Source organism: Chiloscyllium plagiosum, chromosome 47, assembly GCF_004010195.1.
Source record: "Chiloscyllium plagiosum isolate BGI_BamShark_2017 chromosome 47, ASM401019v2, whole genome shotgun sequence".
NCBI classification, from domain to species: domain Eukaryota; kingdom Metazoa; phylum Chordata; class Chondrichthyes; order Orectolobiformes; family Hemiscylliidae; genus Chiloscyllium; species Chiloscyllium plagiosum.
In genome coordinates, this window is record NC_057756.1 from 9,608,926 (window position 1) to 9,624,182 (window position 15,257).

Here is a 15,257-nt window from a genome sequence, read left to right on the forward strand (position 1 = left end):
CGTACCACCCTCTGTGTGAAAAAGTTGCCCCTTAGGTCTCTTTTATATCTTTCCCCTCCTACCCTAAACCTATGCCCTCTAGTTCTGGACTCCCTCCACTCCAGGGAAAAGACTTTGTCTATTTATCCTATCCATGCCCCTCATGATTTCATAAATCTCTGTAAGGTCATCCCTCGGCCTCTAACGCTCCAGGGAAAACAGCCCCAGCCTATTCAGCCTCTCCCTATAGCTTGAACCCGCCAATCCTGGCAACATCCTTGTATATCTCTTCTGAACCCTTTCAAGTTTCACAACATCTTTCCGATAGGAAGGAGACCAGAATTGCACGCAATATTCCAACAGTGGCCTAACCAATGTCCTGTCCAGCCCCGACATGATCTCCCAACTCCTGTACTCAATACTCTGACCGATAAAGGAAAGCATACCAAACACCTTCTTCACTATCCTATCTACCTGCAACTTGGCTTCAGTCTTATCCAAATGTTTGCACTGCTGACAGTGCAACATTCCCTGAATGCTGCACTGGATTTTTTTTTGTCCTATTCATTCGTCCAATGTGATACTGCTGGTGTTTACAGCTCTTCCTAAAGGTCTTCTCTCTAAATACCAACACGCTTTCTGGACGTCTACTGTAAATACTGACATTGTTCCTGGGAGCTAATGTAAACACTGATCCACACTCCCCAGGCACGCCTGTCAACACCCACACTCCCCAGGCACGCCTGTCAACACCCACACTCCCCAGGCATGCCGGTAAATTCTGACACACTCTTTAGGCACTCCTGAAAAAACGGACACTTTGAGGCACGCTTCCTACGGAGTCCCGGTAATTACTGACCTGGCCTCAAGAAGGGTCCTGTCTGAAACATTGACTCTCTTGTGCCTTGGATGCCGCCTGACCTGCTGTGCTTTTTCCAGTGTGGCACTTTATCAACTCGTGCTCACGTAAACACTGACACTCTTCTGGGGACTCCCTGTGAATAATGACACTCTCCCTCCCTTGGGGTGGGGGTGGGGTCTCTAAATGCTAATGAGCCTGTAACTATTAACACCTGTCCAAAGGAACACTATCTAAATACTGTCACACTCTCAGGAGAGCCCTGATAAATCCCAGGGATTTCCAGCCAATGCTGTCACATTGTCAATGGTCTTCCAGTGAGTAGTGAGACATGGCGTGGGGTGGAGGGGGTGCAGCATTGACTCCCGAGACCCCCATCAAACACGGACATTCATTCAGTGATCGTGCTCCACCAGTCCTAACTGACCTGAGGGCAAACAGGGTCATAAACCCTCACCTGACCGGGTTGGTGAACTGCAGTGACGTGATGTGGGGACTCGGATACCAGTAGGGAGCGGTGAGCTGTTGCTGCAATGGCTGACCGGAGATTGGTGGCTGCGCCATGGCGTCACTCTGGCCCTGGTGTGGTGACACAACACTCTCTATAGCCAGGACCACGTCTCCATGGCAACGCTCTACAGGGAGAGTGAAACATGGTGAAAGCATGCAACACTGTGAACATATTTGTTTTTGTGTGCGCGGGAGAGAACGAAAGGGAAGATTAGCTTAATACTTAGAAAGGTGACCGTGAATCCATCGTTGGGGGAAAAAACGCATCTGGTCTACCAAAACCCTTTATGGAAAGAAACTTTCTGGCTTCGGCCTACGTGCAACTCCAGGCCCACAGCAATGTGGTTGGCTCAAAACTGCCCCTCTGGGCAATTAGGGTTGGGGAATAGACGCTGGGCTTGGCCAGTGACGCCCTCATCCAGTGAATGAATGAAAGAAAAATAAATACTATCCCATTTTGTAAAGTTGTAGAAGCTTCCAGTGTGGCGGCAAGCCATTCAGCCCATCTAGTCCACACTGACCCTCCAAAGAGCATCCCACCTACTCCCCTTGTTTCAGTCATTGAGCAGCTCGGAGTCTGTTATGGTCTCCCAAGCAAAACTGGAGGGTCCCAGCAAGACCCAGCAGGTTTGGCCAAATGTAACACGCCGCTGACGTTTCCGAGCTGCCCACTTCCCCACCCGTGTTCTCACTCACCCAGGACGGTCTCCAGTAGACGCGGGCTGTGCTGAGGGAACACCTGGCAGAGCAGAGCGTGGTGGCTGGGGTAGCCATGGATGAGGGTTGGCGGAGGGACGTTGTGCAGGGTGGGGGTGCCCACATCAGGACAAGACGTACAGGTGACTAGCGTCGGCGGGAAGGTGGTGTGCTGCTGAGTGATCCTGCACGCTGGCTGCATCGCCCGCTGCAGGAAAAACAACACGATCCGATTAGCTGCACAATCGGTGACCCGCTCGCCTGGGAGGGGGGCGGGGGGGGTTCCTGCGATTCCTCCCCCTCCGCGATCGCGACACAGAAACTCGCACCGCACGGAACTGGGTTTAAACTCCCATTGACTGCAGTCTGAGCGCAGACCTCTGGTGTTAAGTCATCCAATAAGGTCAACACTGGACCACTGCACCCACTGGATCACGTTGACAATTTCCAGGTTCACAGGCTGGAATTCTTCACTGGATTATTTTCACCCAAGTGAGACAAAGGGAAAGTCAAAAATCCAGGACAATGAAGCCAAAAAAATCCATCTGAAGAATCCATTTGATATAGGTTGACAGGTGAGTGATCCCAATCTACCTTGCCATCTGAAACTGCCTTCTTTGGGGGAGGTTCTGTCGCTGGTTGGGCCCAGCATTTATTGCTCATCCCTAACTGCCCCCTGTCAAGGTGGTGATGAGGCGCCTTCTTGAATCACCTGCCGTCCATGGGGTGTACTGGGTCTAGGAGGGATTTGGCCCAGTTGATAGCAAAGCTAATACAATCCCAGGTCAGGATGGTGAGTGACTCGGGAGGGGAACTTACAGGGTGGTGCTCCCATGTATCTTGTCCTTCCAGATGGAAGTGGCTGCTGGTTTGGAAGGTGCTCTCTGAGGAGCCTTGGTGAATTGCTGCAGTGCATTTTTGTAGATGGTACGCACTGCTGTTACTGAGCGTCGGCGGTGGAGGGAACGGATGTTGAGAGCAGGGCAGTTTGGGGCTGATTGCTATTGGAAACATACCCACCCAGGTAAGTGGTCAGCATTGTGCCAGGTACCTGGTAGATGGCACTTGGGGAGTCAGGAAGGGAGTCATGTGTCACAGAACTCCCAGCCTTAGCAGCGTTCCGTATTAGACCACATCTACAAGGCAATGTTAAGAGAAATTAGGAATGTCCTTTCTCCACTGTGGGCAGCACGGTAGCTCAGTGGTTAGTACTGCTGCCTCACAGCCCCAGGGACCCAGGTTCGATTCCAACCTCGGGTGTCTGTGCGGAGTTGGCACATTCTCGCCGTGCCTGCTTGGGTTTCCTCCCACGGTCCAAAGATGTGCAGGTTAGGTGAATTAGCCATGCTAAATTGTCCCATAGTGTTTTAGTCAGGGGTAAATGTCGGGAAATGGGTCCGGGTGGGTTATTCTTTGGAGGTTTGGTGTGGATTTGTTGGACCAAATGACCTGTTTCCACACTGTAGGGAATCTAATCTAATCTTCTTTCCCAGCCATGCACAGAAAACTGGTCTGAATATGCAGAATACCGTTAATGTAGGGAAACACCTCTGAACATTTACCAGACAAACGTACAGTAACAAATCAATGTGGCTTTGTGCTTGTAAAATTGTGTCTCACTAACTTGATTGAGTTTTTTGACCAAGTGATGAAGATGAAAGCTGGGCAGTAGACATTGCCTGCAGGACGATGTTCAACAAGGTTCCTCATGGTAGACTGGTTAGTAAGTTCAGATCACATGGGATACAGGGAGAACTAACTATTTGGAATCAAAATTGTCTTGAAAGTAGAAGACAGAGGGTTGCTTTTCAGACTGGAGGCCTGTGACCAGCAAGGATCAGTGCCAGGTCCACTGCTTTTTGGCATTTATATAAATGATTTGGATGTGAACGTAGGAGGTGAGGTTAATAAGTTTGCAGGTGACACCAAAATTGGAGGTGTAGTGGACAGCGAAGAAGGTTACCTCAGATTACAATGGGATCTTGATCAGATGGGCCAAGGAGTGGCAGATGGAGTTTAATTTTGATAAATGCGAGGTGCTTCATTTTAGAAAAGCAAATCAGAGCAGGACTTATACACTTAATGGTAAGGTCCTGGGGACTGTTGCTGAATAAAGACTTTGGGGTGCAGGTCCATTGTTCCTTGAAAATGGAGTCGCAGGTAGATAGGATAGTGAAGGAAGTTGGTATGCTTGCCTTTATTGGTCAGTGCAGTAAGTATAGGATTGGACAGTCATTTTACAGGCATTGGTTAGCCCATTTTTGAAACACAAAATTCAATCCCGGTCTCCCTGCTATAGGAAAGATGTTGTGAAACCTGAAAGGGTTCAGAAAAGACTTACAAGGATGTTGCCAGGGTCGGAGGGTTTGAGCTATAGGGAGAGGTTGAACAGGCTGGGGCTGTTTTCCCTGGAGTGTTGGAGGCTGAGGGGTGACCTTACAGAGGTTTATAAAATCATGAGGTGGCACAGAAAGGGTGAATAGTCATGGTCTTTTCCCTGGGGTGGGGATGTCCAGAACTAGACGGGCATAGGTTCAGGGTGAGAAGGGAAAGATATAAAAGGGACCTAAGGGCAACTTTTTCACACAGAGGGTGGTGCGTGTATGGAATGAGCTGCCAGAGGAAATAGTGGAGGCTGGTACAATTGCAACATTTAAAAGGCATCTGGATAGGTATATAAATAGGAAGGGTTTAGAAGCATATGGGTCAAGTGCTGGCAAACAGGACTAGATTAGATTAGAATATCTGATGGCATGGAAGAGTTTGACCAAAGGGTCTGTTTCTATGCTGTACATCTCCATGACTCTAAGTAGGTGAAACCCTCACTCCACTCCCCAAGTTGTTACCTTGACAACAACTCCCGGACTCTGTTGGATGGTGAAACACTTCATCACATCGGCTGCTCTGGAATCTGAAAGTTGAACTTCAGTCTTCTCCTTGGCTTGATGGACTAAAATTATAAAAACAATATTGCCTAGGCATAAAGCTCAAATAAACTGTTTAAAGACAGAGGGTGGTAGTAGATGGAAAATATTCAGCCTGGAGCTTGGTGACCAGTAGTGATCCACAGAGACCTGTTCTGGGACCTCTGCTCTTTGTGATTTTTCTAAATGAGCAACTGGAAGTGTGGGTTGGTAGATTTGTCGATGATATGAAGGTTAGTGGAGTGGTGAATAGTGTTGTAGGTTGCAATGGGACATTGACAGGATGCAGAGCTGGGCTGAGAAGTGGCAAATGGAGTTCAACCTGGAAAAATGTGAAGTGATTCATTTTGGAAATTGAATTTGAATGCAGATTGCAGGGTGAAAGGCAGGATTCTTGGCAGTGTGGAGGAACTCAGGGATCTTGGGTCCACGTCCTTACATCCCTCTAAAGTTGCCACTGGAGTTATTAGGGTTATTACGAAGGCATATGGTGTGTTGGTTTTCATTAGCAGGGGGTTGAGTTTAAGAGCCACAAAGTTATTCTGCAGCTCTATAAAGCCCTGGTTAGACCATACTTGGAACACTGTTTTCAGTTCTGGTCGCTTCATTATAGGAAGGATGTGGAAGCTTTAGAGAGGGTGCAGCTGCCTGGCTGGAGGGCATGTCTGAAGAAAGGTTGAGGGAACTAGGGCTTTTCTCACTGGAGCGAAGGAGGATGAGAGGTGACTTGGTAGAAGTGTACATAATGATGGGAGGCGTAGATAGAGTGGATAGCCAGTGACATTTTCCCAAAGTAGAAATGTCTATCATGAGGGGCATAATTTTAAGGTGAAGGTCGAAGGTTTAGGGGAGATGTCAGAGGTGGGTTCTTTCCACAGAGAGTGGTGGGTGTGTGGAATGCACTGCCAGTATGGTAGTAGGGTCTGGTACATTGGGACATTTAAGCGACTGTTGGATAGGTACATGGATGATGGTAAAATGAAGGGTATGTAGGTTAGTTTGATCTTAGCATAGGATAAAAGGTCAGCACAACATCGAGAGTTGAAGGGCTTGTGCTGTGCTGTACTGTTCTATGTTTAAATTCTCTGTTCTGGCCTCTGCTCACATCATCAGGGTTAACAAGACAAGGTGGCGAAAGGGAGGACTGCAGATTAGAGTGGTGCTGGAAAAGGTCAGGCAGCATCTGAGGACCAGGAAAATTGACATTTTGGGCGATGAGGAATGAGCTCATAAGACATGGTGACAACTCCTTTTGCAAATCTAGTCAGACACCTCTTCAAGGGTTACGTGTTCCTGCATGTTTGGAAGGGGCTCCTCCTGACTGCGTACCTATACAGAGTTGCTAATAAATAAACACTAACAGCGATAGTACCTCAAGTAAAGTTGTCCTTGAGGTTGACTTGCCGAGGGGTGGGAAATTGAGGGAACTAAAGGACTGGGGAAAAGAGATGTTCACTTGGGTTTTCTTAAATTTTTCTAACTCTAACTCAACCTCCAGGAATTGGTTCTCTGACTGCTCTAGCTGAAACTAGTTACTTGATAAGCAATTGGTGTGTTAGGGAGAGCCTGTTAGCTCAGTTGGCTGGATGGCCGATTTGCAATGCAGAATTATGCCAACAGCACGCATTCAATTCCCATCACCTGCTGAGGTTACCATGAAGGACTCTCCTTAACCTCTCCCCTCACCCGAGGAGTGATGGCCCTCAGGTTAAACCACTGCCAGGCATGTCTCTCTCTCTGTAGCAAGAGAATAGCCCTGTGGCCCTCTGGGACTATAGCATCTTTATCTTTATTGGATAAGTGAACAATTATTCCTAAGGTTAGAAATAGCACAGCAGCTGGTAGCAAGATGGTGATCAACGCATAAAGAAAAGTAAGCAGATGATTGAATAAAATCGTGGCACAGTGATAGTGTCCTTACCTTTGAATCAGAAGGCCGGGGTCAAGTCCCACCTGCTCCACAGAGATATGTCACAACATCTCTCTGAGCGGGTTAATTAACAATCGCTAAAATAATTAAGTAAACCATTAGAACAAATAAAGATGGGTGGATTGGAGGTGTGTCACAGCTGCTGCATGTGGAAGCTCCTGGATTCCAAAGCAAATAACAAACCTGTTCACACAAGAGCTGGGCAGATGGGAGAAAGTGAGGAGGACTGCAGATGCTGGAGATCAGAGTCAAAACGTGTGGCGCTGGAAAAGCACAGCAGGTCAGGCAGCATCCGAAGAGCAGGAGAATCGATGTAGAGCTTAAGCTCGAAACATCGACTCTCCTGCTCCTCGGATGCTGCCTGACTGGCTGTACATTTCTGGCAAGAGCTGGACAGATCCTTGGGAAATAAAGGGATAGTGCCCAGGAAGAAAAATGGCTTGTTTCTGAACAATAATAGTTTCTGGTATTGCACCCGTATCTTATTGACTAAATGTTTAAAAGAGCACGATGCACGGTTTTGGGGCAGCACGATGGCTCAGTGGTTAGCAACGCTGCTTCACAGCACCAGGGACTCGGGTTCGATTCCAGCCTTGGGTGACTGTCTGTGTGGAGTTTGCACATTTTCCCAGTGTCTGCGTGGGTTTCCTCCACTTTCCTCCCACTGTCCAAAGATGTGCAGGTTAGGTGAATTGGCCATGCTAAATTGCCCATAGTGTTAGGTGCATTAGTCGGGGCTAAAGATAGGGTTGGGTGAATGGGTCTGGGTGGGTTACTCTTTGAAGGGCTGGTGTGGACTTGTTTGGCCGAAGGGCCTGTAAAGATCAACTGGATCTTTCAGTCTTAAGTGCCCGTCGAACACTTCCAGTTGTTATTTAAGGAGAATGGGGATTTGCAACAATGTCCTGTAACAGCCCCAACATACGGGCGAAGGGATGGTATGAGACTGCGGCTCACTTACTAAGAGGCTGTTGTATGGCCCCTTCCAGCTTCCTTCCTGCAGCCTCGTCAAATTTGAGTAGGCCCTTGGCCAGTCTTTTCTTCAGCTCGGCCTCCTGTTGCCGGCGCAGAGCTACCTGAGCAGCCATGACACGTCGGCGTTCTCTAGGACACAGGCAGAGGTACAGCAGAGTCAGCGAAACATCCACACTGTCAGAGTGAGAACACACTGTGTCACCTAACAGGGCACCTTTAAACCAGGCTCCTGCTCAATGCTGCTTCTTCCTTCTCCTGGGCACTTCACGGAAGCAGATTGAAAAATCGGCAGTGTTAAGGATCAGAATCTCAACCAGCATCCGGAAGGAAGATGGTAGGAGGAGGAGAAGATGGCAGGAGGAGATGTGAAGAGGAGGAGGAGATGGCAGATGAGGTGGATCTAACAATAAGAGAGGGGGATTCTAAGCTTTGTGTTTTTGTTTCCTGCTGTTCAAATCACTGATATTTGTATTAATCACTCCCAGGACAGAGACAGCACGGGGTTAGATACAGAGTAAAGATCCCTCTACACTGTCCCCATCAAACACTCCCAGGACAGAGACAGCACGGGGTTAGATACAGAATAAAGCTCCCTCGACACTGTCCCCATCAAACACTCCCAGGACAGCGACACATGGGGTTAGATACAGAATAAAGCTCCCTCGACACTGTCCCCATCAAACACTCCCAGGACAGCGACACATGGGGTTAGATACAGAATAAAGCTCCCTCGACACTGTCCCCATCAAACACTCCCAGGACAGCGACACATGGGGTTAGATACAGAGTAAAGCACCCTCTACACTGTCCCCATCAAACACTCCCAGGACAGGGACAGCACGGGGTTAGATAGAGTATAATCTCCATTTGCATTGAAACACAGATCAGGAACTAAACTTGAAGCATCCTCATTAGTACATGTTCTGAGCAACAGCAGTTTGCATGCTCTGGTGATTATCTGAAACATTATTTGGTTTCTTATGTTAACGGTGTTATATTAAAACAAAACATTACTTTGGGTCATTGAAGAATTGTCGACTTCAATAAATAGGAATAGAATCCTAGTACCTTACTGAGTCTAGTTCCCTCTTGCATGTTTATGAAGTCAGTGAAACATATGAATTCAATTATTGCCTTATTGTTCAGTATCATTACCACATTCTAACACTGCAACTGTCTCAAAGCCTCAGAGTTGGTTTTTGATTTGTCATGATTGCATTACAGAATTAAAATTAACCAGATAATCTAGGTGGGTATTCCAACACAGGGCTGTGTGTGTGTACAGCACTGTCAGCACTTTGCCACTGATGTTAGGCAGGGACTGTGAGTCTACTCTCTTGGGCCAACGGAATGCGAGAGCATTGTTTCGAAGGGGTGCAGGCATGTTCACCCCAGAATGCTGGCTCTTTTCCTCACACTCAACAGGCACAACTAAGGCAAAACTCATTAAAATGAGTTTTGGAGACTTCATTGTAAATTTTCTTCATTACAAGAGTGAAATGTTTAATTGGCTGTGAAGCACTTGTGATGAAGCAAGGTGCTATAGAAATGCAAGCCTTTGTCTTGTTTGCTCTTGTGGTCCTCCAGCTGCCATCCAGAGTAAGCAGTGGGCAGCACACACTCATATTTTAAATCACACACATTTATCCCAAAGATAGGCCATTCAGCCCACATTCCCTCCCCCTATCCCTGTGGGAGACTCCCACATTTTCCTCCCTCCACTACCTGTGGGAACGAGTGCCAATTGTCCACCCCACTCCCTGTGGGAGTAAGTCCCACAACACCACGTTCCCACCCTACCCCGCCCCCACCCCAGTCCCTGAATCTTTGAATCAAAAACCAACTCTGAGGCTTTGAGACAGTTGCAGTGTTAGTTGCAGCGGGGGTAAATTCAGAACAGAAACACGGAGACATTTCTTCAGCCAGAGAGGGGTGGGCCTGTGGAATTCAATGCCGCGGAGTGCAGTGGAGGCCGGGACGCTAAATGTCTTCAAGGCAGAGATTGATAAATTCGTGATGTCACAAGGAATTAAGGGCTACGGGGAGAATGCGGGTAAGTGCCGTTGAAATGCCCATCATCCATGATTGAATGGCGGAGTGGACTCGATGGGCCGAATGGCCTTACTTCCACTCCTATGTCTTATGGTCTTATTTGTTGGTAAAGTCACTCACAAGATTAGGATGCATTTGTCACACTGACAGGTCTGCCACTGACAACTTTTCTTATGACCTTTCAGAGGCATGGTGATTCCATGGTTACGACAGCGGGCACAAGTGGGTGAGCGCATAGACACCATCCGGTATGCCACACCCGATGGTAGGGGGGAAGCGAAGTTACCCACAACCCTCAAGTCGTTACCACTGGCCACAGATTCTGAGTAAGCGACGTTCACTAGGTTACTGCCTTCCATTTGCCTTCCCACCACCTGCAAGACAAGAGAGGTATCTGACACTTAACAGGGCTGTGTGCCGAACACATTCATTCTCAACAACAATCAGGAAAGTAGAAACAGTGGGAGGCCATTCAGGCCCTCCAGCCTGTTCTGCCATTCAATGAGATCATGGCTGACCTATAACTTAACCCCATATACCTACCTTTGCCCCATAATCCTTAATACGTTTGTTTAACAAAAGATTATCAATCTCAGTCTTAAAATTAACAACCTGATTAACATGCTACCAGATATCTTAAGCTGATCTAGTCCCATTTGCCAGCATTTGGCTCATATCTCCTGAAACCCTTCCTATGCATACATCTATGCCTTTAACTGTTGTAATTGTACCAACCTCCACCACTTCCTCTGGCAACTCATTCCATACACGTACCACCTTCGGCTTGAAAAAGCTGCCCCTTTGGTCTCTTTTATATCGTTTCCTTCTCACCTTAAACCTAGGTCCTCTTGTTTTGGGCTCTTACCCTGGGAAAAAGACCTAGGCTATTCACCCTATCCATGCCCCTCAAACCAGTTGATGATCGAAGTATTTGAGACCCATGTGTGTTCAGTACATAATTTCTGCTTATTGTGTGGAAAATGGCAGTCCCTGTGCCTATTAAAAAAAAAAGAGTAAACAGGGGTGGTACGGTGGTTAGCACTGCTGCCTCACAGCATCAGGGACCTAGGTTCGATTCCAGAATCAGGTGACTGTGTGGAATTTGCACATTCTCCCCGTGTCTGTGTGGGTTTCCTCTGGGTGCTCCAGTTTCCTCCCACAATCCAAACATGTGTAGGCCAGGTGAAGTGGCCATCCTAAACTGCCTATTGTGTTTGATGTATTAGTCAGGGGCAAATATGGGGAATGGGTCTGGTTGGGTTACTCTTCGGGAGGTTGGCGTGGACTTGTTGGGCCGAAGGGCCTGTTTCCATACTATAGGTAATCTAACCTAAAAAGTAGCCAATGCCTGTGTCATTACCCTGTATCATTATAGGGAATGGCAATGCTACTGCAGACTGTTATGGATATCAGCTTTGTGCAATTTTTTGTATGATTGCCAAATTCGGAAAAGGGGTGCACTTCTTGTCCACTTATCAAACTGTAAATTCCAACGTCCAGAGATACAATGGTAAAGGCTTATGTAAACATGTCACGTTGTAATTACACTTTCCACCATGTGATGGTGCTACAGTGCCTCGCTGTGGCAGCCTATAATGCTGAAAGTTCATTGCTCTAGGGAATTCTGTCCCTCAAACTATTTATCAGTAAACAAAGAAATAAATTGAAGTATTTCTAGAAGGATAGAGTATCTGACCTTAAATTGTGACTGAATTCCATCAATGCATCTGTCTAGCCCTCCATTATGATACACCACAACAAGCATATATACATTAAAAAAATTAAAACTGTACATCACCTTGTCTTTTCTGGTTCTTCAAAGAAGAAAGCAAAATTTACCTCTGAAGAGAAATACAAAACCTATGAAATTATTAACTAGTTTGAAAGTCACCACAATCACTTTTAATGAAACAAACATCGGTTTTCAGGGGAACCGAAACATTTGCTTAAAGCAGCTATTTTCAAGTAACAATGAAACGTATTTAAATCTATCACATCAATACACAAACACTACTTAAAATCAACCACTCCAACTTCTACCCCAGCAACAATCATTTCGCCATCTCCTTTTGAATGGCCCAAACCTGTTGCAATTTTGAGAATGTTTGTGTCTCTAACAATCTATTGTTTTTGTTTTGTTGAATTAACAAGACAGACAGTTAGGAACTCGTATCTGGCACCAAATTTGGAACATAGCATGTTCTTTTTTTTTAAAACCCCAAAAAATAAAATCCATAATTGCCTGAAAGAGCTTTAAAGAAAACATATACAAATCCAAAGCAGGTTTTTCACAGGGCAAGTGATTCACCTGAGACATCCCTTGAGAGAGTTTGTCAATAAGAGGAGAGCCCTTGACTGCCCAACTGTATTTGTTTTAAAAAGGAAGTTTCTTTTGAAGTCTTTTAAGGTTCAAAGGGTGGGGAAAAAAGGTGACTGCTGGCTAAGTTTACCAAATTGAGGGTGGGTTCTCCTCAGGGATAGCCGGGATAGTGGATATTTGGGAAGATAGGGAAAGGTTTTTGTTGCCCTGCCCTGAAATTGACACAACAATTAAAGGGGCTGTTGCAAACCCCACAACGGAAAAGCGCGCCAAAAATGAAACCCAACGGCGCTCGAGCACCTGCCCGGGTCGGCACACACACCCCACTGCGCAGGCGCCCCGCCCCCTTCAAATCTCCCACCATTCAAACGCAGGGCGAGCCATGAACCACGCCCCCCCGCCGGCACTGCCCACGCCCATTCCGCGTTTGCCACGCCCACGCGGGTTCCGCGTTTGCCGCGCCCGCTCTCTTCAATGCCACGCCGCATTTCCGTGTCGGCCGCGCCTCCTCCTACGTGACAACGCCCCTTTGTCCGTCATACGCCACGCCCCCACGAACTTTACCACGCCCTCCCATTCCGCCTGGACCGCACCCACTTCCTCGTTGACCGCGCCTCCGTGACTCAACCGCGCCCTCTCCCGGCTTGACCACGCCCTTTCCCCCCCCCCCCCCCTCCGCCGCAACCGCGCCCCCTCGGTCGCTTTCCCAGCTGGCCCCGCCCCAATTTGAGCCCAGGCCACGCCCCTATCCATGCGCCCACTTTCCTCTTAACCCCGCCCCTTTGTACGTGTCCGCGCCCCCTTCCACCGTAACCGCGCATGCGCCCCCATTGAACGCGCCCCATTCCGTCTTAGCCACGCCCCATGCCTCAACCGCTCCCACATTTCGTCATGACCACGCCCCTCATTCACCTGCACTCTCCCTTCCGGGTTTGGTGATGGACTGGGTTGGACAAAGTTAAAACTCTCACAACACCAGGCCACAGTCCAACAGGGTTATTTGGAAACACTAGCTTTCGGTGCACTGCCCCCTTTGTCAAGTAGCTGTGGATCAGCACCATAAGACACAGAATTTACAACAAAAGATCATAGTGTCACGTAACCGAAACAATATGTTGAACAAACCTACATTGTAAGACCATAGACCATCAGAAATAGGGGTGCAAGTAAAGCCATTCGGCCCATCGAGTCCACTCCGCCATTCGATCATGTCTGATGGGCATTTCAACGCCACTTACCCACACTCTTCCCATATTTGGGCGGCAGGGTGGCACTGCTGCCTCATGGTGCCAGGGACCCGGGTTCAATTCCCACCCTCGAGTTTGCACATTTTCCCAGTGGGTTTCCTCCCAGTGCTCTGATTTCCTCCTGCAGTCCAAGCGATGTGCAGGTTAGGTGAATTGGCCACGCTAAATTGCCCATAGTGTTAGGTGTAGGGGAATGGGTCTGGGTGAGTTACTCTTCGGAGGGTCGGTGTGGACTTGTTGGCGCACTGTAGGGAATCTAATCTAACCTAATCATAATGTTTGAATCAATTGTGCAAAAGGGAAATTGTTTCCACACTGTAAGTAACCTAATCCCTTAATTCCTTGCGAGATTAAGAATTTATCAATCTTTGCCTTGAAGACATTTAATGTGCTGGCCTCCATTGCGCTCCATGGCAGTGAATTCCACAGGCCCACCACTCTCTGGCTGAAGAAATGTCTCCTCATTTCCATTCTAAATTGACCCCCTCTAATTCTAAAGCTGTGCCCACCAGTCCTGGTATCCCCGCCTGACAGAAACAATTTCCCACTCTTTCTAAGCTAGATTGTTGTTTCATCTTTTAGAATGAGTTGCAGGTTCTGGTTCATGAATATGTATTTCCCAGAACTTACTTTTAAGTCAAATTCTGGAGACAACTTCAGGATTTATAAAAACAGGTGACACCTCAGCTCAGACCATTGTGAGGTTAGAGTCTTATCTGTATCCCAATCTTGAGTCAGATTGGTTCTCTTTTCAAAGTAGGAATTTTAAAAATATTATATGGATTGACTGCCTGCAGATTGTGCACTTTTTGAACAAAATAGGATGTATCTGCAAATGCAAATTCACCCAATAGTTTCCGTGCTGTACATCTCTCTGACTCTGTCTGCAGAGTGTTCATGTTTCAGTCCAGTGACCCTTCTTCAGAGCTGATGGTAGCTAGGAAAATGTTAATAAATCCTGAAGATGGGGATTGTGGACAGGTACAGAGTAAACAATAGATGGAGGTGGAGCCTAGAGAGTCAGAAAGATATTTGCCAAGAATCCCTACAGTGTGTAAGCAGGTCATTCGGCCCATTGAATCCACACTGCTCCTCCAAAGAGCAAAACTAGGTAGGATTGTGAGTCATGAGGAAGATGCTTCCAGTCAATGATAAGTTGAGTTCCTCATATGACAAGTTCTTCATCCCCGGGAACGTTCTTGCTTATCTCTCCACGCTTCAGGCTCTCTGCCTTTATTCCTGATGAAGGGCTTTTACCCGAAACGTCGATTTTACTGCTTCTCGGATGCTGGCTGAACTGCTGTGCTCTTCCAGCACCACTAATCCAGAATCTGGTTTCCAGCATCTGCAGTCATTGTTTTTAACCTGGAATCCGAGGTAGTCAGGCAGGAGGCTGAAGGAACACAGCAAGCCAGGCAGTATCAGGAGGGACAGGCAGGAGGCTGGAGGGAACACAGCAAGCCAGGCAGTATCAGGAGGGACAGGCAGGAGGCTGGAGGGAACACAGCAAGCCAGGCAGCATCAGGAGGGACAGGCAGGAGGCTGGAGGAACACAGCAAGGCAGGCAGCATGAGGAGGGACAGGCAGGAGGCTGGGAGAACACAGCAAACCAGGCAGCATCAGGGGGGACAGGCAGGAGGCTGGAGGGACACAGCAAGGCAGGCAGCATCAGGAGGGTCAGACAGGAGGCTGGGGGAACACAGCAAGGCAGGCAGCGTCAGGAGGGACAGGCAGGATGCTGGGGGAACACAGCAAGGCAGGCAGC

At 47.8% G+C, this 15,257-nt stretch overlaps 1 protein-coding gene across 3 annotated transcripts in view; it reads right to left on the bottom strand.

Annotated features, from left to right (window-relative positions):
* LOC122544212 overlaps positions 1-12,555 on the bottom strand; it is a 52,074-nt gene extending 39,519 nt beyond the window's left edge. The window contains exons 1-6 of one of the 3 annotated variants that reach the window (XM_043683288.1): positions 12,376-12,555; positions 10,046-10,299; positions 7,860-8,002; positions 4,891-4,994; positions 2,045-2,252; positions 1,296-1,473 (exon numbers count right to left, since the gene is read on the bottom strand). In XM_043683288.1, the coding sequence (XP_043539223.1) occupies positions 1,296-1,473; positions 2,045-2,252; positions 4,891-4,994; positions 7,860-8,002; positions 10,046-10,284 (872 nt within the window). In that variant the 5' untranslated portion in view covers positions 10,285-10,299; positions 12,376-12,555. Of the gene's footprint in view, positions 1-1,295; positions 1,474-2,044; positions 2,253-4,890; positions 4,995-7,859; positions 8,003-10,045; positions 10,300-11,723; positions 11,827-12,233 lie in introns of those variants that run through there. The other 2 variants (XM_043683286.1, XM_043683287.1) reach the window with 2 other exon arrangements.
* Between the last annotated feature and the right edge of the window lie 2,702 nt (positions 12,556-15,257).